Source organism: Triturus cristatus, chromosome 10 (genome assembly GCF_964204655.1).
Source record: "Triturus cristatus chromosome 10, aTriCri1.1, whole genome shotgun sequence".
NCBI lineage: Eukaryota > Metazoa > Chordata > Amphibia > Caudata > Salamandridae > Triturus > Triturus cristatus.
In genome coordinates this window covers 535,866,400-535,892,630 of record NC_140593.1, presented here as the reverse complement: position 1 = coordinate 535,892,630, position 26,231 = coordinate 535,866,400, and the positions used below count along the sequence as shown (strand labels likewise).

Below are 26,231 nucleotides of genomic sequence, written 5' to 3'. Positions count from 1 at the left end.
GTTCATGATTCGACGTGGGCTCGACAAGAATGACTTGCTGGGCAGAGCGATTTCTTCAATGGTGGCTGGCTGACAATAAGTGGCTTTTCCGGGGATGTCCAAAGTCGCTTATGGAAATGCCCTTTGATGGCTCCCATCTCTTCGGAGACAAGGAGGACTCAGGGCTGGAGCGCCTCAAGGATAGCAAAGCTATAGCCAGGTCCTTGAGCCTTTCCATGGCCCCTTGTTACCCTAGTCAACCTTCCGCTTCTTTTGTGGCCACGCAAGGGGCTTCCAATCTTATCTTTACCCGCCCAGCCACCACAGCGCTCTGGTTTACCAGCATTTGCGTGGCAGAGGATGTAGGAACCACAGACCCCCGTGGGTCGGGCAGCCAAAGGCTGACCAGTCCACCACTCCCCGGCAGCCGCCATCTCCAAACCCCTTTTGTTTGCCCTGTTACCATCATGGGCACCAAGTGGAAGGCAGGATACAAAAATATATCCCAGAGTTGAGGCACACACCATGACAAGGCTACATGGTGTGAGGAGGATTCCCAATGATAAGGCATGCCACTTCTGGTGGGTGAGGGAAACAGTCATTTAAAGGGACGCCTTCTTTCTAGTCAGCCTCTTCTGTCTTTTTTCTCTCTCTTGCTAGGCTTGAGGGCTCAATGTGTTTTGAAGTCAGGATACACCATCAACTGCCCCACTGGAGGTCTATAACATCTGACTACTGGGTTCTTCAGATTGTCTGAAAGAGCTACTCCATCCCTTCGTTACTACCCCTCCATCCATGCCACCCACTTGCAACAAGCTGACAGAGGACCATCTTTACTTGTTCCACCAAGAACTGGCAGCTCTCTTGGCCAAGAGAGACATAGTGAGTGCTGTTGCCAGAAGTAGGTTGTGGTTGTTATTCCCACTACTTTCTGGTGCCCTAGAAGGACTAAGGCCTTTGTCCTATCCTAGACCAGCATCCTCTGAATTTTTTCCTCAAAAAGGAGAAATTCAAGATACTCACACTGTCTGCTCTGGACCCGGGAGACTGGATTGTAGCGTTGGACTTCCACATTCATTCCCATCTTGCATGCCCAAAGGTGTTACCTGCGGTTCACTGCGAGCCACATGCGCTTTCAGTTTGCGTTTCTCCCTTTTGGCCTTACCAGCGCCCCTCGGGTGTTCACCAAGGTGATGGTGGTGTTCCCAGCTCATCTGAGGGGCTCAGGGGTGCCAGTATTCTCCCATCTCACCTCTGGCTCTTAAAGGCAGGCTTGCCCTACGCGGATGTCTCCCATCTCCAAACTACGGCGGACCTACTGCCCTCGCTGAGGTTTACTATCAACGTGCTGAAGTCACACCAGACTCCCTCTCAGGTGCTACCTTTCACCATAGCTATTCTGGACACGGTGCAGTTTCCGGCCTATACTCTCGAACTGCAAGTCCAGAATATTCAGGCTATGACACCGGTGTTTCAGCCTTTATCCTTGATTACGGTGTGACTGTCTGAGGCTGCTGGGCCCCATGGCCTCCTCCACCCTGCTTGTAACACATGCCCACTGGCATAACCGGATCCTGCAGTGGGACCTAAAGTTCCAGTGGGCGCTGCATCAGGGAATGTCTCCAACATGGTCCAGATCTCAGAGAGAACTGCAAAAGATCTGAAGATGGCTAAAGAACTGCGATTGGGTCAATGGTAGACCCCCCTCCCTTTCCCAACTGGATCTGACAGAGGTAACAGATGCGTCACTAGTGGGATGGGGTGGCTATCTGTGAGAGGGCGAGATCAGAGGCCTCTGGTCTCCGGCGGAATCCAGACTCCACATCAACCTACTGGAGCTCTGGGCATTCGACTAGCAATAAAAGCCTTTCGACCCTCCATCAAAAGAAGGTTAGTGCAGGTGTTCACAGACAACACCAATGCCATGTAGTACTGCAACTAACAAGAGCCCCAGCGTCCCTGGACATGGTAGAAAGATCAGGGCATATCCCTGGTGGTTCAACACCTGATGAGTTCTCTGAATGCCAAGGCGGACAAACTCAGCCACAGATGCCGAGGGGCATCTCCATCCAGAGGTGGTGTAAGGTTTCTTTCAGCATTGGGGAGAGCTTTGGTCAGATTGGTTTGTCAACGCTGAGAACATGCAATGTCAGCGGCTTTGCACACTGGAGTTTCTAAGGCAGCTCTTGATAGGAAGACCGTTTTCATCTTGAGTGGAGCTCAGGCCTCCTGTACGCCTTTCCGCCAATACCACTCCTGCCTGGAGTACTTAAGAAGATCAGGAACAACTGGGGCCAAGTCATCCTTGTAGCTCCAGACTGGGCTAGGAGAGTTTGGTAGCCCGAGCTGTTGAGCATGGCCATTTGTCCTCTGATAAAGATGCCCTTCGGGAAGATCTTCTGTCACAGTAGCAGGGGAGAGTTCTCCACCCGAACCGGTCAGCGCTCTGTCTTCAGGCATGGAGACTGAGCGGCAACAGTTGACAAATTTTGACCTTCTGCCCGAAATCTGCAATGTTATCTTAGCGGCCATGCATCTCCCTAATGAGACAGTGTACGGCTCCTGTTGGGGCAAGTTTGTGGCACGTGTGCAGTGAAATAGCATGACCCTCTTTCTGCTACCCTCTTTAAGCTCATTCTCTTTATCCTTTCTCTTGCACAGCAGGGCTCTGCTCTGAGCAACCTAAATAGTTATCTTTCTGCCATCACTGCCGTTCAGCGGTTGCCAGATCAGCCATCCCTCTTCAAATCCCCTGTTGTACATAGGTTCTTGAAAACGTTTGCTACATATGTTCCCACCTTCGCCCTTCATCATACCTCAGTGGAACTTTAATCTAGTCCCAACTTTTCTGATATGCACTTCCTTCGCGCCATTGCACAATTGACCTCTCCTGCTCCTAACCATCAAGACGGCCTTCCTGGTGGCAATAACATCTGCCCGGAAGGTGAGTGAGCATCATGCTTTGTCATTCAAGCCTCCATACCTCAACTTCTACCCAGAAAAGCTAGTTCTTTGCACTAAAGTTTCATTTCAGCCGAAAGTTGTCACTCCTTTACATGTAGGCCAGTCCATCACCCTGCCTACCTTTTACACTCCGCCTCATCCCTTTAACCAAGAGGAGACACTTCACCAGCTGGACCCAAAAAGAGCATTGTTATTCTACCCTGACCTCATGAAAGAGTTCTGGGTGGATGACCAACTCTTTGTGGGGTGAAGAAAGGAAAGCCTGCGCAGAAACAGACCATCTCCTGATGGATCAAGCTCTGCATTAAGATCTTCTATACATTGGCCAAGAAGCCAACCATAGTGTTTTGTGCTCATCCCACCAAAGCCAAGGCTGCGACTACTGCATTAGCACACAGATTTCCAGCAATGGATATCTGCCAGGTGCTAACGTGGACTTCTCTACACACGTTCACGAAGCACTACTGCCAGAACAGTAAAGTCCGTTGGGAGGGGCACTTTGTTAGTTCGGTCTTGCAGGACTTTCTAGCATGAAACAATTTCGCAGACCCACCTCCAGGGAGGTAGTGCATGGGTATCTGTTCTAAGGTAAGGAATCAGCAGCTAGAAGTCTCTTTCAGATGAACAAGTTACTTACCTTCAGGCACCGTGAATGTCACATCCTATGCAGAGGACTCTGACAACGCCACGTGGAGCCGAATAAAGCCACCTACGGGTGTGCAGGGGTACTTCTCACAAAAAAAATTCGAATCCATTCTGATGCCTAGGGATAATTCTAAGGTAAGGACCCTGCAGTAGATAGTCTCGCCCAGATATGGCATTACCGAAGGTAAGCAACTTGTTGATTACCGTAGCTCGTCATTCTTTTCTTTATGTTAAATGCATCTATTTTCCCACCAACTAGTGACCGGATTACTGATGTGTATTAGCAGCTTATCACCTTTATGGTCTTTAACAAACTGATGAATATGAGGGTGGCACAGCCTTTACTGTCCAGGCTGCCACCCTATCCAATAAAACCCCTCTTGAGATCTGGACTATCTCACAACCTATGTATCTCAGAGACGACTTAAAAACCTGGCATTTAAAAAAATGAGTCTGCTTCTCTCCCTCATCCCAGGTCTTAGTACAAGCAGAAAGAGATTCCTTTGGTGTGATAGGCTTTTTATAATAACCTATAAATAAATAAAAGTGCTGAGACCAACTCTTGAAAGTCCTTCAGTAGCCTACCCCAGGCATATTGCCTAATAGATTGTGAGCTCCTGCTTATCAATTTAAGTAGCCTAAGAGATGACTATTACTTTTTACTGTGATTAACGGATAAATCAATTTCTTCAATAACCTGGACTTCGCTTCGCTTTATTCCGCATACCTCTTGCACGGCTCGCAATTTCACCCCTGTGTTACCTCCGTACATTCCTATGTCTCTCAAAGGTTTTCATTTCCTCACTTAATTCACACCCTATCTGGCTGCTGTAATGTCACTTATAGTCCTTTGTTTACAAGCTTCTGTAAATCCATTAAACTCTAAAATACCAATTTTGTGGCTTTCCAACTTATGCCTTATGTTTAGTAACTTAATTCAATTTCCCTGTTGCATTTGTAAGTGCCTAGCAAAGTTGATGTAACTTGTCGGACAGGGTACCAATAGCAAGATGGGATGGACTCAAAGTAAGAAGTTTAAGAGTAGGATAGATTTCGATCTACCCACATCATCTGCCCATCACTATTCTAAAATTAAACAGACTTTAAAGGCTTTGTGTAATTCTAACACACACAATTATTTTTCCCTGTTGCAGTTGTAACTGCCTAGCAAAGAAGATTGTATTTTCTACAATGCATCATTTGTGTGTGTATATAAACTTATGTGCTCCACTCTACAATTACTCAAAATGCTTCAGGCTCCTTGAAAAATTAACCCTTTCCGTGCTCAAGGCGGCCGGGAGCCGTCCTGAGACACGGTGGGCATGTGCTCAGGACGGCTTCCGGCCATCCTAGCACCCACCGACGGGGGAAGCGCTGGTGCCCTGCCCCCCCCCCCCCCCCGTGGACCGCCGATCATGCGGCCCCCACCGGGGAGGAAGAGGAAGCCCTTCCGCAGCCCCCCGCCCCCTCCTTCATGTCATCTAATGACGTCAGCGCCCATCGCACACCGACATCATTAGATGAAACTGGACGTGGTGGAAGCCATTTGCTTCCAGCGCATCCAGGAGGAGAAGGTGAGTTTCTCCTGGGGGAGGGGGAATTTTCGATCAAAGAGGCATCGGGGAAAGAAAAGGGTTTTCCTTTCTTCTGATGGCTCTTAGATCATTCCTGCTGCACAATCGTGCAGCAGGAATGCCCACTAGACACTAGGGATTTTTAATTTTTTTAAAAAAAATGTATGTACAATATATGTGGGGAGAGGCCCCTTGGGCAAGGGTCGCTCCCCTTTGAAGATCATTTTGTTTGGCCGTTTCTGTCCCCGGGGGGAGGGGGCCAGATCGGCCCAAATTATATTTAGACGGCCCACTGGGTGACCAGGGATTTTTTTGTTTTAATTTTAGTTTTTTTTATATTCCTAATGCATACGGGGAGCGGCCCCTTGGGCAAGGGTTGCTCCCCTTTGGGGGACATTTTGTTCGTGTTTTGAGCATGAAATTCTTTGTGGTGTCTTTTGTGTTGTCTTATGTGTCATTTTCTTTTCTTTTTCTTTTTTAGTGGGATATTGTTGGTCCTTGCTGTGTCTGTGCAGAGTAGGTGGTGGCGAGTCTATCTGCTTCTGACAATCGAGTGGTATAGTTTTGGAGTATATAGGTCTTTGTGATAAAGCCTCATTTTGTTCATTACTTATTCTACAAAGTGTTTGTTGTTGTTGACTTGTTTGACAAGGTACCTTTGTTAGTAAGGATTAGGGCTAGCCGCAGAATTACTGGTCAGCAGGGGTTGGTATGCTTTTTGAATCTTCCTCTGACCATGATTATGAGACTGACAGTGCGTCTGAGGGAGAGGAGGAAGTGCAAGATTCAGGCAGTGAGTTTTCTGTCTACAAAGAATCATCTAATGATGAAGCTACTCTCAGTGCGGATGAAGCTACTCTCAGTGCGGATGAAGTGCCTATTTTAGAGGAGGACACTGATGTGCCAATGGTGCAAGAGGCATCTGGATTGCAGTGCTGGACTCTGGGTTGATCAAACCATGGAGCATCCGGTGTTGCCTGCCATTAGTGGTGATGCAGAGTGTAGACTGAATTGTGAAATGTTTTTGCCTATACCGTTTTTTCAGTTGTTTATGGATGATGTATTTTTGGCAGAGATTGCTGAGCAGACTAATTTGTATGCTGAACAGTATTTGAGGGACAACAGTAACAGACTTAGACCCCACTCTAGAGCCACCCGGTGGACTCCCACAAATCTTGATGAGATGAAGTTTTTGGGTTTGACTTTTGATGGGTTTGATAAGGAAGCCGTCCATGGCTTCATATTGGTCTACCAATCCATTGATGGCAACGGGCATATTTCCTGCATATATGAGTCGTGATTGATATTTACTTGTGCTTCGGATGCTGCATTTTGTTGATAATGCTTTGGCGTTGCCACAAGACCACCCTGACTGTGACCGTCTTTTTAAGATTCGGCCTGTTCTTGATCACTTTGTAGATTGATTTTCAGAGATCTTTCCAGGGATCTTTCCAGGGAAAGAAATAGCTATTGATGAGTTTTTGGTCCTGTTCAAGGGTCGTTTATTTTTTAGACAGTACATTCCTAGCAAGAGGGCACGTTATGGAATTAAGATGTATATGTTGTCTGAGAGTATTACAGGATATGTCTATAATTTCCGGGTGTACACTGGTATGGATTCCACTATTGTCCTCCCTGGTTACTCGTCCACTTTAGGAGTTTCAGAGAAAATTGTGTGGGAACTTGTTAGAGGACTTTTTTAAGAAAGGTCACCATTTTTACCTAGATAACTTCTACACTGCTGTGCAATTGTTTAAGGAATTTTTCAGAGTGGACACGCCTGCTTGTGGCACAATCCACTCTAACCGTAAAGGGTACCCAAAAGAGCTTGTTTGCAAAAAGCTTCAGAGGGGACAGTGCAGTCAGTGCCTTGAGTAGTGATGAACTGCTGAATGTGAAATTTGTAGAGAGGAGGGATGTGTACATGCTGACTACCATCCATGATGAAAGTACTTCATCTGTGGCTGTTTGAGGTCAGGTTGCTGAAGTGCGCAAACCTGTGTGCATTGTCGACTACAATAAGCACATGGGTGGTGTTGATAGAGTAGATCAGAGGTTGGAACCTTACACTGCTATTCGTAAGGCTTACATTTGGTATAAGAAGTTGGCCATCCATCTTTTCAATTTATCAACTTTGAATGCTTTTTTGTGTTCAAGGAAGTGTTCTCCAGCGTCAAAGATGACTTTTGTTCAGTTTCAGGAGTCTGTGATAGGCAGCCTTATTGTAGTGGAACAGGCAAGTGTTCCTAGAGTAGGAGTGGTGGAGGATGCGGCTAGATTGAAAGATCGCCTCTTTCCTGATTTAATTCATCCCACGCTCAATAAAAACAATTCATGTAAGAGTTGTTGAGTCTGTTTGCGAAGAGGTACGTGGAAGGAGAGTCGTATGCACTGTGCTGATTTTCCCTCTAATCCTGGGCTGTGTGCGCCTACATGTTTCAGATTGTATCACACTCAAAAGAGATTTTGGGAGCAACCGTGAGTCTAATAGTGTAGTGCCTGGTTTTTTTATTTGTTGTTCAGTTTCACGTTTGGCATTAGAATTATGTCTTTAGTTACCGCTGTTGTGTTTGAGGTTACAATTTTGTATCTAGTTCCAATTGGTTTGTAATTTCTTCCTTGTTAAAAAAAAGAATTGACTGTGTGAGGACTGGCACTTGGCTGGTGGTGTTCAAGGACTGGTGCTTGGCTGGCGGTGTGCCTGGACTGGCGCTGTGCGTGGACTGGCGCTTGGCTGGCGCTGTGCATGGACTGGCGCTTCGCTGGCGGTATGCGTGGACTGGCGCTTGGCTGGCAGTGTGCATGGGCTGGCGCTTGGCTGGCAGTGTGCATGGGCTGGCGCTTGGCTGGCAGTGTGCATGGGCTTGGCTGGCAGTGTGCATGGGCTGGCACTTGGCTGGCAGTGTGCGTGAGCTGGTGGTGTGTGAGTAGTGACGCTGCTGGTCATTACAAACTATGCTAGCCAAACGCCACTGCACACACAATGTCAGCCACCAGCCTGTGTGATTGCTGTGTCAGTCATGTGGGTGTATGAAAGTGATGGGCCCTTGAATGGCGCTGTCTGTTGATGTGAATGTTGTAATGTGCTAGGCCCGCGGCTGGCGGTGTAAATGGTCTTGTGTGTCACGTATGAACTGTGTGTGAATGACCTGTAAAGAGGTTGGTGCCTTGCCGTGGCTTTACAGCTCACGAGCTGTGAGTCATTGGTTCAGGATTTTAACCTTTTCATTATTAACAGTGCATTTCCCTTTTGCGAAAACTCTTGTTAATAGAATTTTACAATCTGAGCCTTCACTCACTCTTGTGCCAAATCCAACCAGTATGTGTGTGTACTTGAGGAAATTTTCGATTTAAAGTAATATTTCTCTTTTTTGTCTCTCCCTGCTGAAGTGTATATTCACTCCACATTGTCCGTTGATGTGAGTGTTCTAATGTGCTGGGGCCGCAGCGGATGGTGTGAAAGTGTGTGTCAAGTATGAAAGGTGTGTGAATGGCCTGTAAAGAGGTTGGTGCCTTGTAGTGGGCTTTACAGCTCACGAGCTATGAGTTCAGATTTTTAACTTTTTTTTTTTTTTTTAAAAAGCTTTATTTATAAAGTTCAAACATTACAGACAATTGCAGTGTATTCAGGATCAGAAAGTCAGCACAATATACATGCCATAGCCCGGCACAGTTGTCGCCCGTTCTTTCCAGCACATCAGTACATCTAACAGAGTCCAGTCTATTCTTTCAAGGGATATTCCATCGTTAACTTCCCTAGTCATCTCAACCCCGGACAAGCGCTGTGCACTCTGTGCAGTTTCAAGTGGCTCAGTCCCTGCCCGCACCTCCCCCCTCCCCAACTCCCTCCCCAGACACACTTCCCTCTCTGCGCACCTCAGTGGTGCCTCCTTGTTGATGTGCGAGTAAGTAGCCCTTCAGCGGCCCCCAAATATCCATGGGTTTAGAGGCGCCCGGCAACAGGTCCGCATATGTGCCAAGCTGTTCCTGACAATATATCAAATCACCCAACCATGCCTTGAATTTCGGCGCTCTCCCTCTGCCCCAGCGACACGCCACTCGCCGCTTTGCCAGCAGCAGCGCCAGTGCTACATACTTGCGGTGCGCAGCGTTCAATGGCTTGACATAGCCCATTACTGCCAGCAGGGGCGTGGGTTCAATATGCTCGTTTATCATCAAGGCTAAGGCCTCAGAAACCTTCCTCCAGTAAGCGTGGACACCCGGACACTCCCAGGCTAAGTGTAGGAAATCCGCATTTGGTGCTCTGCACCGTTCACAGTTGTCCGCCGTTCTCAACTTAAATCGCCACATCCTGGCCGGTGTGTAATATATTCTATGCAAAAATTTATAATGCACAATGCGCAGTCGGCTGCTGGCCGAAACCTGTCCTGTCTGCAACGAGCAGTATTCCCACTGCTCGTCCGTCAGTTCGGTTCCCAACTCCACAACCCAAGCCCACGCGGGGCGGGGCGAACGATGTCTGGCGCTGTGTGTGAACAGTATTGTATTTTACGAGACCAACCGTTTCGCCGTCGCACTCTTAAGAATTAATTGTAAAGGTGCAAGCTCAGGGGGTTCAGCCGGGAAGCCAGGGGTTAGAGAGCAGACAGCTTGCCGGAGGCGGATATATAAAAACGCATCAAGAGGAGTACTTGGTAAATCCCGAAGTATGTGCTCTAATGTACGAAATTGACCATTGTGGTAAAGATCCCCCCATGTTTTAATGCGCACTCATTCTGCAAATCTGCGAAACACTGTTTCCTGAAGTAGGGGCATTTTGGGGTAGTAGACGAGTGGCAACAGCGGGGAGTAGAGCATAGGAGCATCCAGTATGCCACATATGCGCTGCCATGCTGCCACGGTGCAGACAATTGTCGTCGCCGGCCAATATGCACATCATACAGTGCTCCGTCTATCAGGATGGGATGAGCCAACCAGTGCTCCGCCGCAACTTGCGGCATATAGCGCAGCTGGCGCACCCAGAAATATGCGTAGTGTGACTGTGCACTGAGATAGTATAATTCAAGATTGGGTATACCAAAGCCTCCCTGTGAGTACGGCCGAACAAGGACATCCCACCGTAGCCGGGAGTGTCTGCCCCCCCCCACCAGGCGTATCAATTCAGATCTCAGCGTTTTAAAAGGAATATGCTACTTACCAGTATGCATCTGTTCTTGGCATGTAGAGCTGCAGATCTGTACACTGTGCATAGATCGCCATCTGGTGTTGGGCCCGGATGTTTGCAGTTTGTTTTTCCTCTTGGAAAGTCTTTGGAAGTCACGAGGTCGGTGACTCCTCCTTTGGTTCGTATTGCGCATGGGCTTCGGCTCCATCCTCAGATTGTTTTTCGCCAGCAGGGAAAGATGGAGCGTAGTAGTAACAGTAAAGAAACCCATGCGTGTTGTATCTAAATAAGATAAACTGGAACGAATACAGGTAGCCGGGTGGGCTTGTATAGATCTGCAGCTCTACATGCCAAGAACAGATGCATACTGGTAAGTAGCATATTCCATTCGAGCAATATGAGCTGCAGATTATACACTGTGCATAGATTATATAGCAGTACCCAACCCTAGCGGCGACCACCGGCATCCGTTGCAGTTGTTTGGAACAGTGTTTTTAGTACAGCCTGGCCCACACTAGCTTGTTGCTTGGTTTGCACATCTACACAGTAATGTTTTGTGAAAGTGTGCGGTGTTGACCATGTCGCTGCTTTGCAGATGTCATCTAGTGGTATGTTTCCTAGAAAAGCCATAGAAGCCCCTATCTTTCTTGTAGAGTGGGCTTTAGGGGGAACAGATAGCGTTTGTTTTGCGGTAGCAAATCTGTATGCATTTTACAATCCACCTAGCTATCCCTGATTTAGAAATAGGGTTGCCTTTATGTGGTGGAGAGAAAAAGACAAATAGCTGTTTGGTTTTTCTGAAAGGTTGTGTTCTTTGGACGTAGTAAAGTAAAGCCCTTTTAACATCCAGTGTGTGTAAAGCCCTTTGTTCTGATGCATTTGGAGAAAAGGTTCCTGTATAGTGAGTGCTTGTATTTCACTAACCCTTCTGAGGGAAGTGATGGCCACTAGAAAAGCTGTTTTCCATGTGAGAAATTGCAGCTCACATTTATGTAATGGTTCGAAAGGGGGTCCCATTAACCTCGTGAGAACTATATTCAAGTTCCAGACAGGTGAGGGTGGTACTCTGGGTGGAATTACTCTTTTGAGACCTTCCATAAAGGCCTTGATGGCAGGCACCCTGAAAAGTGATAGGTGCTGCCTGTTCTGTAAATAAGCAGCAATTGCTGCAAGGTGTAACCGAATGGAAGTATATGCTAGGGTACACCTTTGTAGATGGAGCAAATAACATATGACGTGCTGTATGGACACATTTAAAAGATCGATTGTGTTGTTGTGGCAGTAAACAACAAATCTTTTCCACTTTGCAGCATAGCATGCCCTAGTAGTAGTGCGTCTAGCTTCCCTGATAATATTCATGCAATCAGGGGGAAGGTTAAGGTATCCGAATTCTAGGACCTCAGGAGCCAGATCGCAAAGTTGAGCTGAGCTGGGTCCAGGTGCCTGATCTCTCCATGGTTCTGGGTTAGGAGGCATGGTGAGAGGTGTAGCTTTTGGTGTGGTACTACTGAGAGTTCCAGCAGTGTGGTGTACCACGGTTGTCTGGCTCATGTTGGAGCTACTAGGATCAGTGTTAGGGAATGCTGTTGTAGCTTTCGCACCACTAATGGAATTAGTGGTAGAGGTGGAAAAGCGTATGCAAATTTGTTTGACCAGTTCATCCATATCGCATTGCCTTTGAATAATGGGTGTGGGTATCTGGCGGCGAAGCTTGGGCATTTTTTGTTTTCGTGGGTGGCGAAGAGGTCTATCTGTGGGTGCCCCCACATCTGAAAGAACGGGTGAAGAACCTGTGGGTGAAGTTCCCACTCGTGGATCTGCTGCATTTGTCTGCTGAGCAGATCCGCCACAGTGTTTTGGACTCCTGGGACGTGTTGGGCCAGGAGAAAGATTTTTTGTGGAATTGCCCATCTCCATATGCTCTGTGCTAATTGAGATAGCTGTGGAGAGTGTGTGCCCCCCTGTTTTTGAATGTAGTACATGGCAGTCATTTTGTCTGTGCGAATGAGGACTGCCTTGCCTGAAATCTGCGTCTGGAAGGATTTTAGGGCGAGGAAGATTGCCAGTAACTCCAGATGGTTGATGTGGAGTAACTTCTGTTGTGGCATCCATGTGCCCTGTACTGTGAGATGTAACAGATGAGCTCCCCAGCCGGAGAGCGATGCGTCTGTTAGGTTTATTTGTAGGACCGGGTCCAGGAACGGTCGACCTTTGGAAAGGTTTGTGGTGTTCCACCACTGCAGAGAGCGATGCGTGCGACCGTCTACCAACACCAGATCTGTCAGTTGCCCCTGGGCCTGGTGCCACTGGCGCGCTAAACACTCTTGGAGTGGACGCATCTGGAGTCTTGCATGGGGCACTATGAAGATGCAAGAGGCCATCATCCCTATCAGTTGCATAAACACCCTTGCTGGGAGAGTGTTGACATATGAATTTTTGACGCAGAGCCTGTATATTTGCAATCCTGGCCGGATTGGGATAGGCTATGGCTTTTGAGGTGTCTATGGTGGCACCGAGGTATTGTTTTGTGTGTGATGGTACCAGGTGGGATTTTTGGTGGTTCACCGTGAAACCTAGCTGGTGAAGTAGTTGGATTGTAGCGGCGGTGTGTTGCACACATTGTTCGTAGGACGTGGCTTTTATTAGCCAGTCGGCCAGATACGGGAAGACGTGAATGTGCGGTCTTCTGAGGTGTGCAGCCACTACTGCTAGGCACTTGGTGAATACCCTTGGTGCTGTTGTTACCCCGAATGGGAGCACCTTGAACTGGTAGTGTTGCCCGTCCACCACAAATCTGAGGTACTTTCTGTGAGACTGGTGTACTGGGATGTGAAAGTACGCGTCTTTCAAGTCCAGAGTGGTGAAAAAATCGTTCTGGGAGAGGAGTGGAAGAACCTGTTGAAGGGTTACCATGTGAAAATGGTCTGAATGTATGTAAGTATTTAGAGGTCTGAGATCTAGGATAGGTCGTAGAGTCTCGTCTCTCTTTGGAATCAGAAAGTACAGGGAGTAGACCCCTAAATTTTGTTGATTTATGGGGACCTGCTCTATGGCTTGTTTTTGCAGGAGGGAGATCACCTCCTGTTTGAGTAACGTAGCATGTTCTTGGGACATAGGGCGTTGCCTGGGTGGAATGTTGGGGGGGGGGGGGTAGATGTTAATTCTAGGCAATACCCTGAATGAATAATTTGGGTCACCCATCTGTCTGAGATGATTGTCTCCCAGTCGTGAAGGAAATGTATTCTGCCCCCGACCGGAGTGGAATGGTCTGGAGGGAGCGGGGGAAAGTCATTGGGTAGGAGGTGTGGCAGAGCGGGCGGTATTTGTCTTGCCTCTGCCCTTATTATTATTGCCTCTGTATCCGCCTCTTTGATAACCCTTTGTGAAGGTAGATTGAGGAGGGGATTTGTAGGACGTGGATGCACTATCCGAGGAGTAGCCTCTGCCCGTGCCCCGAAAGGAAGAGCGGCGAAAAGAGCGCCTAGGAGTGTGTGACTGCAGGGCTCCCATGGATTTCGCCGTGTCAGTATCTTTTTTCATCTTTTCGAGGGCTTCATCAACTTTGGGGCCAAATAGATGATCTTGGTCGAATGGATGGTTCAATCTAGTGGCTTGTACCTCAGGTTTAAAACCTGAAACTCTGAGCCAGGCATGGCGACGGAGAAGGACACTGGTGTTTATGGCCCTGGAGGCTGTATCTGCTGCATCTAGGGCACAGCGTATAGAGGTATTAGTTATTGTTTTTCCCTCTTGGATCAATTCATTAGCCCTATTCTTGTATTTTTCAGGGAGATGGTGCATGATGGTCTCCAACTCATCATAATGCGCCCTGTCGTATCTGGCTAACAGCGCTTGCGTATTGGCGATACGCCATATATTGGCGGCTTGTGACACAGTGCGCTTCCCTGACGCGTGTAGGAGCTTGGACTCTTTGTCAGGTGGTGGTGCTTCGCCTGACGCCTGAGAATTTGAGCGCTTCCTAGCTGTAGATACCACTAGGGAATCCAATGGTGCAGGGCCTTTAATGTATGAAGGGTCTGTGGGGGCGGCTTTGTATTTTTTCTCTATACGGGGGTTTAGGACCCTGGCCCTGACTGGGTCTTTAAAAACCTCCGGTGCATGTTTAATTACTCCCTTTAACATAGGTAGAATGGCAGTAGACCTATGTGCATCGTCTAAGGTGTCTAGGAGAAAATCTTCCTCCACTGGGTCAGTATGTAACTCCACCCCGTGGTAGTGTGCCGCCCTTTGTAACAGGTGGTGAAAGCCTAAGGAATCTTCAGGTGGGGATGGCCTAGATGGGTAAAGGTCATCCTGTGGGACATCTGGGATGTCCGGATTGTTATAGTCGTCCCATGGGTCTGGAGATCCAGTAGGGGTGGGGTCTTGTGGCACATCTGCTGGATCATAATAAGAGTCTCCTAAATCGTCTTGGACAGGAGACAAGGTTGGGGAACGATGAGGCAGGTGTGGAGGGGGTGGAGGTGGGGAGGGTGGAGGAGGTGGAGGAGGTGGGGAAGGCACTCCGAAAGGGGAGGTAGCAGTGTCTTTCCTCTTTGGAGGTGGAGGTGGAGCTGGTTTGTCCAAGTGACTCTTTTTTGAAGACAATGTCAACTGTCCAGTTTTTGGATCCTTGGTGAGTGTCTTTTGCAGAGGATCCGGCGTGAAAAGTTCTTGCGACACTGGTCGTTCGGTCGGCGCCGAAGTTTTCGGGGCCGACGGCTTTTTAGGCTTGTCTAAGCCGTGCTTCTTTGGGACCTCCGATTTTTTGGTCGCTGCCGAAGAAGGCTTCGGCACGGGAGTGTCGGTGCCGAGGGCCTTGTGATGTTTGGTCGGCGCCGGAAGAGCAGGTTTCGACACCGAAGGCTTTGGTACTGGGTTCGGTGTGGAGGTGGAGGCCGAAGGGTGTTTTTCGGTACCGCTGGTCGGATGGCTCGAGCCCGAGCTGCCGGAAGGCTTAATAGGCTTCTTTACCGGGCCCGAAGGTGGGATGTGAGAAGCAGTATCCTTGGTCTTGCCTAGACCCGAAGGCAAAAGTGTGACCGAAGCCTTTTTGGGTATCGGCGTGGGTGTGGGAGGGGGTATTGTACTCACGACCCTCTGCACCGGAGTGATGTCCTCCACATCTGAGTCGTCGGCCTCGGAAGCACTGATGAGGTCGTCGTCCTCTTCTTCGATGTTCTGCTGTCCCGGAGCTTCGACGTCGTCCCCGAAGATGTCGACTGGAGCAGAGGTCGAGGAGTGCGCCATGTTGCGTCGATCTCGAATAGTCTTTAAAGAACGAAAAGACTTGCAGGCGGGACAGTCTCGGGCCTCGTGTTCAGGGGAGAGGCAGAGGTTGCACACCTCATGAAGATAGGTGTGGGGAAACTTGGACCCACATCGAGGGCACTTCTTGAAGGGAGTTCTTTCCATCAGCCGAGACCGGAGCCAGAATAGGCCCGAAGGCCGCCGTCGACGACCGGAATCGAAGAAGTGCCGAAGAGAAGGTGATTAAGATGATTTATTATCTGAAGGAGCTCGATGAGCGAGGATTTTTGCGTCGATCGGTGAACTGGAAAAGTTCGGAACCGGAGCGCAAAGTATTACATCCGAGCCCGATGGCGGAAAAAAACAATCTGAGGATGGAGCCGAAGCCCATGCGCAATACGAACCAAAGGAGGAGTCACCGACCTCGTGACTTCCAAAGACTTTCCAAGAGGAAAAACAAGCTGCAAGCATCCGGGCCCAACACCAGATGGCGATCTATGCATAGTGTATAATCTGCAGCTCATATGCCTCGAACAAGTAATTACCGGGATAAAATGGTATATTTAGGAATAGATACAACAGCCGGGGCAAAATCACCATTTTAATCAAGGATGCACGCCCCGCCAAAGAGAGCGGGAGGGAGATCCACTGGGTCACGCATTCCTCAATAGGCGTCAGAGCCGTGCCGTAATTGAGACGCATTAGCGCATCCATGTCTCTCGAGACTGTTATGCCCAGGTAACGCACCTCATCCTCGCACCACTCCAGGGGATAGTCCAACGGGAACCGAGTCGCGGCGGCCGTCAAAGGGAAGACACAAGTCTTACTCCAATTTATTTGGATCCCGGAGAGTCAGGTTGACTTGTGGTTCTCGAACATACAAAGTGATGTCATCCGCGTACATTGAGATTAATATGTGCCTCATGTTGCAGCGCAACGCCTTATCTTTGTGATGTTGTCGCCATTTAGCCGCTAAGGGTTCAACTGCTAACGCAAAGAGTAAAGGGGACAGAGGGCAGCCCTGTCGGGTACCCCTCGTAACCGAGAAGGATCGGGACACGCGCCCATTGACGAGCACCTTAGCCATGGGCATACAATATAGTAACCTGATCCAGGATAGGAAAAGAGGTGGAAAGCCCATACGTAACATCACCCCAAACATGTAGTCTCACTCAAGGGAGTCGAAAGCCTTCGTGGCATCCAGAAACACTGCCGCCAGAGGCAACTCAGGCGCAACATTGTTCAATACCGAGAAAAGGGTGCACAGGTTATGAGAGGTTGCGCGGCCGGGCACGAACCCCGACTGATCAGGGAGAACCAAAGCCTCCATTAATAAGTCAAGCCGGTTGGCAATTAATTTGGCCAGTATTTTAACGTCGCAGTTGAGGAGTGACAATGGACGATATGAGTCGCACAAATGAGGCTCCTTCCCAGGTTTCAATAAGGAAACAATCAGGGCCTCCTGCATAGATGGCGGGAGGTGCCCGACCTCCAGGGCATCTTCATAAACTTTACGCAGCATGGGGGCCATCTGATCTATGTACATTTTATAGAATTCCACCGGTATGCCATCTGTGCCAGTGGCTTTTCCGGATTGAAGCTGCATTATGGCCTCCCGCACCTCATCCAGTTGAAATGGGGTGCAGAGGAACTCCCGCTGCCTATCACTCAGCCACCCGAGCGCCACATCGGCCAAATAACTATCCAGGTCTAGTTCCCCGGCCCTCTGCGTGGTATACAGTAGCTCATAATGTGTGGCGAAGGCATTGAGGATGTTTGCCGTGTCCCTGTACACTTCCTCCCCTGGGCCCGCGAGTTCCAGCACTAGGGAGGAAAATCGTGGTTTCCGGATCACGTCCGCCAACGCCTTGCCCGGACGCTCTCCCTCTCCATACCGCCTAGCTGTCCAATATTTGCCCCTAAAACGCATCTCACGTTGCGCCTCCGCCATATACTCAGTGAGCCCTTCTCGAAACTTGAGCCAAGTAGCGCCATCTGGGCACACGGCCAATTTCGCCTCCAAATCCTTCAGGTCATTATCCAGCCTCCTCAGTGTGCCAACGATATCTTTTAGCACACCCGCTCCCTTAGCTATACAATAGCCCCTGAGCGTGACCTTGAAGGCCTCCCAAACGGTCTCAACATGCTCGACTGATCCCTTATTCCGAGCAAAAAAATCACTCACCTCCTCCCCTAACCCGTCCTGAAAAACCAGATCCAACAAAATAGATGCACGCAGCCTCCAACTATTGCACGGGGGCCGTAATCCGCCGACGCCAAGGTAAGTCGAACTGGGGCGTGGTCCGAATAAGTGCGAGCCAGGTGCTGCACCTGTGTTATAGCGGGCCCCAGGCCATGGGACACGAAGACATAATCCAACCGCGCCCAGGACGCCGCTTGCGCCGTAAAATGTGTGCCCTCCATTTTGTGTGGATGTAAGTGTCGCCAAGCATCCAATAACTGATAAGTGCAGAGTATGTCCTGAAGGGCCGCCCGGGCCCAGGTGTAATGATGCGGGCCGGGTTGGATCTATCATTCCCCGGGTCGCAGGCGACGTTAAAATCACCTCCCCAGATAACATGATTTGAGCCTACAGCAAATATCTTAGTCCATAAATCAGAATAGAAGTCTGGGGTATCCACATTGGGGCCATAACAGCAAGCCAAGGTGACTGAGTCAGAGCCCAGCCGGCCCCAGACTCCCTTGCTCGTCCCAGGCAGCGCCCACCAGCTGAAATGGGGTGCGTTTCTTTATGAGAATAGCGGTGCCCCGAGCATAAGAGGAGTAAGAGGAAAAGATTCAGTGTTCCGCCCATCTACTGGCAAATGTATTGGGGCTCCGGGGACTGAAATGTGTCTCCTGTAACATAGCGATATGTACCTGATGCCGGTCGAGATAGGCTAGTATTTGTCGTTTATTGCGTGCATCTCCCAACCCCCTAACATTCCAAGTAATGATGTTCAAGTTGTCCACTATCCCATCAGACATAAGTATACATGGTCAATAACAAGCGACAAGGTTCGTGCCTGCCAAGCATAATGCAGCAAATGAAAACACATACAAAACCATAATGCAAGTTGTGCCATACTCTCGGGTCTGTCAGCCAGTATCGTGCTCAATACAACTGATCGCAAACTGTTCCCAACTGGAAAGAACAAGCAAGTCTGATAACCGCCCTGTGAACAACCCCCGCCCCCCCCCCCCCCCCCACTGAAGCATCCCCAACTTGCCGGAAATTTTCACCCACCCTCCGTTCCCTCCCCAACAATATACATAACAACAAAACAAAAAAATAAAAAAATAAAACCAAAAAAGTCACTAAAGCAATGACTAACCCGCATGGCCCAGCCCATGCGGTGTGCCACCGCAGGGGATTACCCATGGGGGATCGCTTAGGCGGCCACACTATCGCTCCCCGCTCCGCCGGTCCACCGCGTATTGTAAGGTCCAGACGCAGGCGGAGCCGAGAACGCCCAGCCCGTCAGATACCATTCTTTAGAGCAATCAAATAGACGAACAGTAAACAAGCCCCCCAACAAATAGCCACCCATCTTATTAATACTATTATCACACTGTCCGCAACATAGTCCAATTCAAGTAACTCCTTTAACAGAAAAATCTATAATTAGTAAAAGAAAGGAAGCAATACTATAGTTACTGTGTGCCAGCATCCGCCCCCGATGGTGAAGAGGGCCGCGATGCAGCCGCAGTGTCCGCTCCGCGGCCAGTTCGCTTCAGGTGCTTAAGAAAATCTTCCACCTGCTGTGGCGATGTAAAGAACCGCTGCTGGCCCTGATGAGTCACCCGAAGGCGTGCAGGGTACAACAGCGCATAGTCTATTTGAGCCTGCCGCAGTTTGGATTTGACTGCCGTGAACTTGCGACGCTCCTCCTGAACCAGTGGAGTAAAATGCGGGTAAACAGTAAAAGTGTTGCCGTCATATGACAGTTGCTTTTTGCTTCTCGCTATCCGTAAAGTAGCATCTCGGTCCCGGTAATTTAAGAGTCGCGCTATGATGGGGCGAGGCGCGCTCCCGGGAGGCGGCCGCAGGCCAAGTGCACGGTGCGCCCTCTCAACTATGAATTGCCCCGGGAGAGCATCCGCACCCACAGAGGCCAACATCTTCTCCACATAGTCCTCCATCCTCCCCGTATTGGTGGATTCTGGAATACCTACGACGCGTATATTGTTGCGCCGACTACGCGCCTCCAAGTCCTCATTCTTCGTAGCCACCAACTTCAGCAATTTTTCCATGCGATTGACCTGCGTGGTGACCCGAGCAGTAGTGTCCTCAGTGTCCAAGATACGTCTCTCAGCCTCCTTGAGACGATCTTCGTGGCCGTCCAATTTGTGCGTGATAGCATCTATACGTGACGACATCCCGTCCATCTTGTCCGCTATAGTAGCAAATCCCTGCCGGACCTCCCGCAGTATGCTCTGTACATCAGCAGACGTCTCGGGCCCCTCCCTCCGGGCACCCCCCTCCGCGCCCAGCTCCTGATCATCCTGCGAGGCGCGCATGGTCCTCTTGGTCGTCGCAAAAGTCAGCTTAGGCTGTCTGGCATCCGACTTCCCCATGACGCCACCACAATGCAGCTGTCGCGCCCAAGCTGTCCCATCCACCGTCGGGGATGTATTAGGGGGCCAGGACGCGGTCCACAAACAGCACGTCAAAAGCCACCCAGGAGGAAGGCCACCTCGAACCCCTCGCAGCCCGCCGTGTCTCTCCCCAGTCCTTCAGGGCCACTCAAAGCAAGAAGCGCAAGGGCGTCGCGGAGGGCCCAGCAGTGTCCCAGGAACCGCGTCACATCCGCCAACACAGCACACCACAAGTAGTCTTCTGCCCAGGACTCACCCCGCAACAGATAGGGAACCCACAGGCCCGCACCACCGACAGGAGCTACCCAGACGATCGGGGCAGGACCCCCTCAGATCCGCCCTCAGGCCCCTCAGTCCTCACAACGCCAAGCAGGACCAGGCAGCGCTCCAGGCAGACCAGCCCATGTCCATCCCCTCAGGCTACAGCAACCGCTCCTCTCCCCAGCACACCTCACTGTGCCACTTGCGGTCTCCAGAAGTATCGCCTTCGCTGGTACTACGCCCGCAGGGCATCGCCTCTCCCCACAACCATGTCCGCCATCGCCGCCGCCGGCCTGTCGGCGGGGGTCAATTAGTTCGCAATCAGGTAGCAGGCCAATAGTGCCCCCCCAGACAGCACTCACCGAGAGCCGGGGGTGCCTCCGCCGGCGCCGCGCCTCACAGGTCGCACCCCCAGGATCCAGGGGGCGCGCGGCGATGTCCGAGCCTGCACGCCCAGGGCAGCAGGGTCAGGCCGTCGCTCTAAATTCCTCCCTCTGCTGCCATATTTTCACCGCTTCCGCCACTATCCCCAGTCCAGAGTCCCGGCAGGCAGCGACACAGCGAACGCCGTTCCAGGGAGCAGGGATCAGGTCCGTCCGCGTTTACCCCGCCTCACGTCGTGCACTCTTAGGCCCAGGCGCCTCAAGCACCGCACCGGTCTTGTGTGCTCCCGCAGGCCGAGGGAGGGCTCCGCACCTTGTCACTCTCCAGTCCGGCTCAAAGTTCACTGCGGCATAACTCGTGCAGCGCCGTTCCTAGCAAGCCATACTCCTCACCGAGGCTGCTGTAGTGGACGCGCTCCCCATAGCCATCTTTTTGTCCCGTTTCACAGCTCTAAAAAGGATAATTAATCGGAGAAATGCGCTGGGCTGCAGGAGCCTCACAGTAGTGTGGCCATTCTGCTCGTGCGCCACCTAGCGCCCCCTCAGATTTTTAACCTTGGTTCAGGCTTTTAACCTTTAAATTATTAACAGTGCATTTCCTTTATGTGAAATCTCTTGTTAATAAAATACACATTTTGAACCTTTCACTCACCCTTGTGCCAAATCCAACCAGTATGTGTGTGTACTTGAGGAACAGATGGCTAGGCAGTCATATTTGTCTCATCTGTCTTTCTGTGCTAAGGTGTAGTCTGTCTCTAGGGAACATTTACCAACTTTACATGTTTCTGTAAACGAAAAATAATGGGGAGTGCTGGGTGGTGTGCCTCTCATAGATCTCAACAAGTTTTACTGTGTCATAATATTCTGGTACCAGAAACACCACAGTTTTACTACCATCCAGCATTCCCCCCAGGTCTCCCAATACAAATGGTACCTCACTCATTTGGGTGGCCAAGTACCCGCGATAGGCAAGTGCCCAAAACGTATTGAGGAGACAGAACCTGGTGAGAGCCAGACAAGTCACCCCATCTTGGATTCCCCTGGTTGTCTAGTTTTCAAAAATGTATAGGTTTGCTAGGTTTCCTTAGGTGCCCGCAGAGCTAGGGTAAACATCCACAGCTAAGCACTTTGCAAAAAAAAAAGGGTGCGTTTTTACTGTAAAAATGTAGTGTGTCCACGTTGCGTTTTGGGCCGTTTCTTGTCACGGGCACATGTGAGGTACCCCTTTTTAATCGAACGAATATGGGGAATGCAGGGTGGGTGGAATTTTGTGGATCCACGCAGATTCCAGAACTTTACATCACAGAAATGAGAGGAAAATGTGTTTTTTTTTTTTTACAAAGTTTTAGGTTTGCAAGAGATTCTGGGTAACAGAACCTGGTGAGAGCCAGACAAGTCACACCATCATGGATTCCCCTGGGTGTCCAGTTTAAAAAAATGTATAGGTTTGCTAGGTTTCTCTAGGTGCCAGCAGAGCTAGGGTTCAAAATTCACAGCTAGGCACTTTGGGAAAAAAGGGTCCATTTTCAGGTAAAAATGTGGTGAGTCCACGTTGCGTTTTGGGCCGTTTCCTGTTGCGGGCACTAGGCCTACCCACACAAGTGAGGTACCATTTTTATCGTAAGACTTTGGGGAATGCGGGGTGGGTAGAATTTTGTGGATCCACGCAGATTCAAGAACTTTCCAATACAGAAATGTAAGGAAAATGCGTTTTTTGGGCCAAAGTTTGAGGTTTGCAAGGGATTCTGGGTAACAGAACCTGGTGAGAGCCAGACAAGTCACCCCATCCTGGATTGCCCTTGGTGTCTAGTTTTAAAAAATATATAGGTTTGCTAGGTTTCCCTAGGTGCCGGCAGAGCTAGGGTTCAAAATCCACAGCTAGGCACTTTGGAAAAAAAGGGGTCAGTTTTCACTGTAAAAATGTGGTGTGTCCACGTTGCATTTTGAGCCGTTTCCTGTTGCGGGCACTAGGCCTACCCACACAAACTAGGCAATCATTTTTATCGGGAGACTTAGGGTAACACATAATTGTAGAGCAACTAATTACCTATTGACTTTCGATGCATTTCTGCCTTCCAAATGAAAGACCATGTGTAAAAAAAGTCACTTTGAAAAATCTCCTATAATGCTCATGCTAGTATGGGTACTCACTATTTCGGAAATGTGCAAATAGCCACTGTTTCTAAACTCTATATTTTGCTACAATTTCAGAAATACATAGGTGTCTTTCATCCTGATTTTTCACTGTATATATTTTTCCAAATTAATTGCTATATACCGGGAACAGAATAAAAAACCATTGCAAGACGCTGCTCAGTTATTGGCTCTGTGTTCGTCAGGTTGTTGGTGAACCTACAAGTCCTATATATCCCCAAAACCAGAAAGGTCCAGCGGATGTAACAGTATATTAATTTCAAATATCTGTCATACTTGGAAGAAGTTACAGGTGAAAATATTGGCACAAATGGCTGGTTTCTTTCAACTCGCTTTCAATTTTTCCTATTTTCAACTGTTAGTTTCTATAAAGAAACCTTGAAGGATCTACACAAATGACCCCTTGCTGAACTCAGAATTGTTTCTACGTTTCTAAAATGTATAGATTTCAAGGATCCATTATTGCCTTCATACCCATTTATACCATTAACTAGAAGAAAGTTTAAAGCACATAAAATAGCAAAAACAGGCCATGTCCCAGTAAAATACCAAAACTGTGTAAAAAATGTTGGTTTTCTGACAAAAGTCTGCTTTTCCCTGAAAGCTGGGAAGATGGTGATTTCAGTATGACAAACCCTTTGTTGATACGATTTTCAGGGAAAAAAACAAATGCTTTAATTTGAAACACTTTTTTCCCCAAAAAATAAAAAAAGATTTAGCTGTATTTTGGCTAATTTCTGGGTCCTCTCCAGGGGCATTCACATACCCTGTGTACCTTTAGAATCCCCATGATGTTGGAAGAAACAGACGCACATGTGGTATGAATAGCTTACGTGGTCAAAAAGTTACAGGGGCATAAGCGTGAACTACCCCAAATATGCAAAAAAAGGCTTAACACGGCGGGGGAGGGGGGGGGGGGGGGGCTAGCAGCAAATCAGTTAAGTCTCTTTTTAAAGTCAAGTTGTCCCCCAAGTCTAAGCACTACTGCTCTGAATATGAAATTGGTGGTTCAACAGTATGAAGCGCTATCAGCTTAACAGCACCAGTGTCGTCCTTATTTGTGTAAAAAAAACAAATAATAATAATTGTACATAAAATTGCTAATAGGCTTAAGTACTAGCAGTGAAAAGTGGGCCCCATTGTATGGAGTCTAAGATATCCTTGTTTCTAGCTGCAGAAGATGATGAAACACTCCAGTGGATATGTGGCAAAATAAAGTGTTTTATCGTCAACCTTTAGCTTACTAGATATCTTGTAAATGGTTTCAGGCTAGCCCTTTATCCAATCGCTTCCTCAATGAACTAGGCCTACATACTATGCAATTTCAATTACAAACTAAATAATCCTAAGACACAATGTGAACACCACCTAGCATTCCAGCCCCACTCCAGCATGGAGCTCAGGATAGATTTTCCTTACTGCGAGAAACTAGAATTTGCAAGATAAGACCAAAACCTACCGTGATTGAGTAAAGGCATCAGTTGTGGGTGTGGAGGTAGTTGTGTTAAAGGCAGAGGTTGAGGGTTTATTGGACTAAGTACTGCAGTAAACAAGTCTTCCACATCCTTTCCTTCAAGTTCTATAATGTAGAAATAAAAACGTAATGTAATCATTTCACGACACAAAAACATGGTGCTAAAGTTAAAAAAGCAATAACACATACCTGGGATTTTGTACAGTTTTCCAAGCATTGCACCTGGGAAAAGAGAGAACATGCATTAATGTATAGGAAAATCACACAGAAGAATCCTGTTACAACATTTTCCCTCCTGATCAAGAGCTGCACAGTCTAAGCATAACATATTAAATAGAAAGCAGTGGTGACTATCGCCAAATGTTTACTGTATGTCATTACTATACTTCCTACAATGTGTAACCATGTAACTTTTAGGTATTTTACCATCTGTGACCATTTTGTCCAGTTCTGGACTAAGGATCCCATCAAGCTGTTCTTCACTCAAGGGCCGGGAGCTCTGACTGACGCTTTGTTGAGGCAAGGCGGATGACTCGTCAGAGATGGGACCTAAGTCCAATCCAGCTATAGAGGCAAAGGCAGAAGGTTAGCAACAAAAATGGACACAAAACTTCTCTGTCCAAAAAGGCACCATCATAAGCTGTTCCTGCATGTTTAAGTATTCTATAAGCGGAGTTGAAATAAATTAATGCTTTTCAAAGTGCTCAGGAATTCTTATTGCAAATGCAGTTCTATGGGTAATGAGCAAGAAGCACCTTTGTACGATGGCTCTGACCTTGTTAGACCATTTAATATATAGGGCACGGACAGAAAATGTTATTTGGCAAAGGATATCCTTCTAACTTGATGGATACACCAAGAGTAAGACGGGATAGACTCAAAATAAAGTTGATTAGGAACAGGATCGATTTCGATCTACCCCCATCATCTGCCCTTCACCAATTCAAACAAAAACAGACTTCAAGGGCTTTGTTTAATGCTAACATGCACTCACGAGCATGCTCTTTGCAAAAACTGTCAGACATGCAGAGGATAAGACTCATTTTAGGAGCCAATAAATATCTTTTATGAACATCAATATCGAAGAATGACTTAAAAGTTGAAGTTTGTGTCTACTTCAAGTGCAGTTCACTGCTCCTTATTACTGGGTGGACTTTGGTCCTTAGGCTACTTTCCAACCCCGGAACATCAGAACAATAATGTATTCCAGAACTGTATGGGTTTGCCTTAACAATCAATACACCTGGATCAACAATTACATTTAAAGACCTATAGGGAAACTCTAAAAGCACAGCTTAGTCAAGTATTAGTATCACTTAATGTGGAGAGCATCTTGAGTGTGCATTTATCTGATGAACACTCTGCCATCTTCTACGACTGAGAGAGGATGCTGGCTGCCCTAATGACATGTAAAAGATAGGCAGCGCAAAGAACAGAAAAGTTGCCTAAATTTGGCAAAGGTATTTCTAGCAAATACTATATTTTCCACCAGATTCCTCACCTTAAGAATATCTATGAGGTGTCAGACTGGATGCAAAAATCTACTACCCCCAGTAACAGTTCTACAGGGCGGCCAGGTGCCGCCACACGACTCCATACGAACTACACCCACTCAGAATGTGATAACAGCAAACTATATGTGGAGACTCATGAGCAGTGACAAATCTGCTGCAAGATAAAGTATTCACCAGAATTAATGTTGCCAAGACAGCAAGCCTGGGGCAGTCTTTGAAATCTCTCCTGCTCCTTGGTAAGGCGAGGAGGAGGAAAGGATAGACAAGTCTCAGATGGATGGTGTGGAAGGCAGAAACAGCTTATGGCAG

At 48.4% G+C, this 26,231-nt stretch overlaps 1 protein-coding gene across 9 annotated transcripts in view; it reads right to left on the bottom strand.

Moving 5' to 3' along the window:
• The window catches only part of KMT2C (lysine methyltransferase 2C), a 1,736,691-nt gene that overhangs the window by 850,648 nt on the left and 859,812 nt on the right, over positions 1-26,231 (bottom strand). For all 9 annotated transcript variants that reach the window (XM_085632007.1, XM_085632012.1, XM_085632004.1 and 6 more), the window contains 3 exons: positions 24,835-24,972; positions 24,598-24,630; positions 24,394-24,513 (listed from right to left, as the gene is read on the bottom strand). In XM_085632007.1, coding sequence (XP_085488133.1) covers positions 24,394-24,513; positions 24,598-24,630; positions 24,835-24,972 — 291 coding nt within the window. The remainder of the gene's footprint in view (positions 1-24,393; positions 24,514-24,597; positions 24,631-24,834; positions 24,973-26,231) is intronic.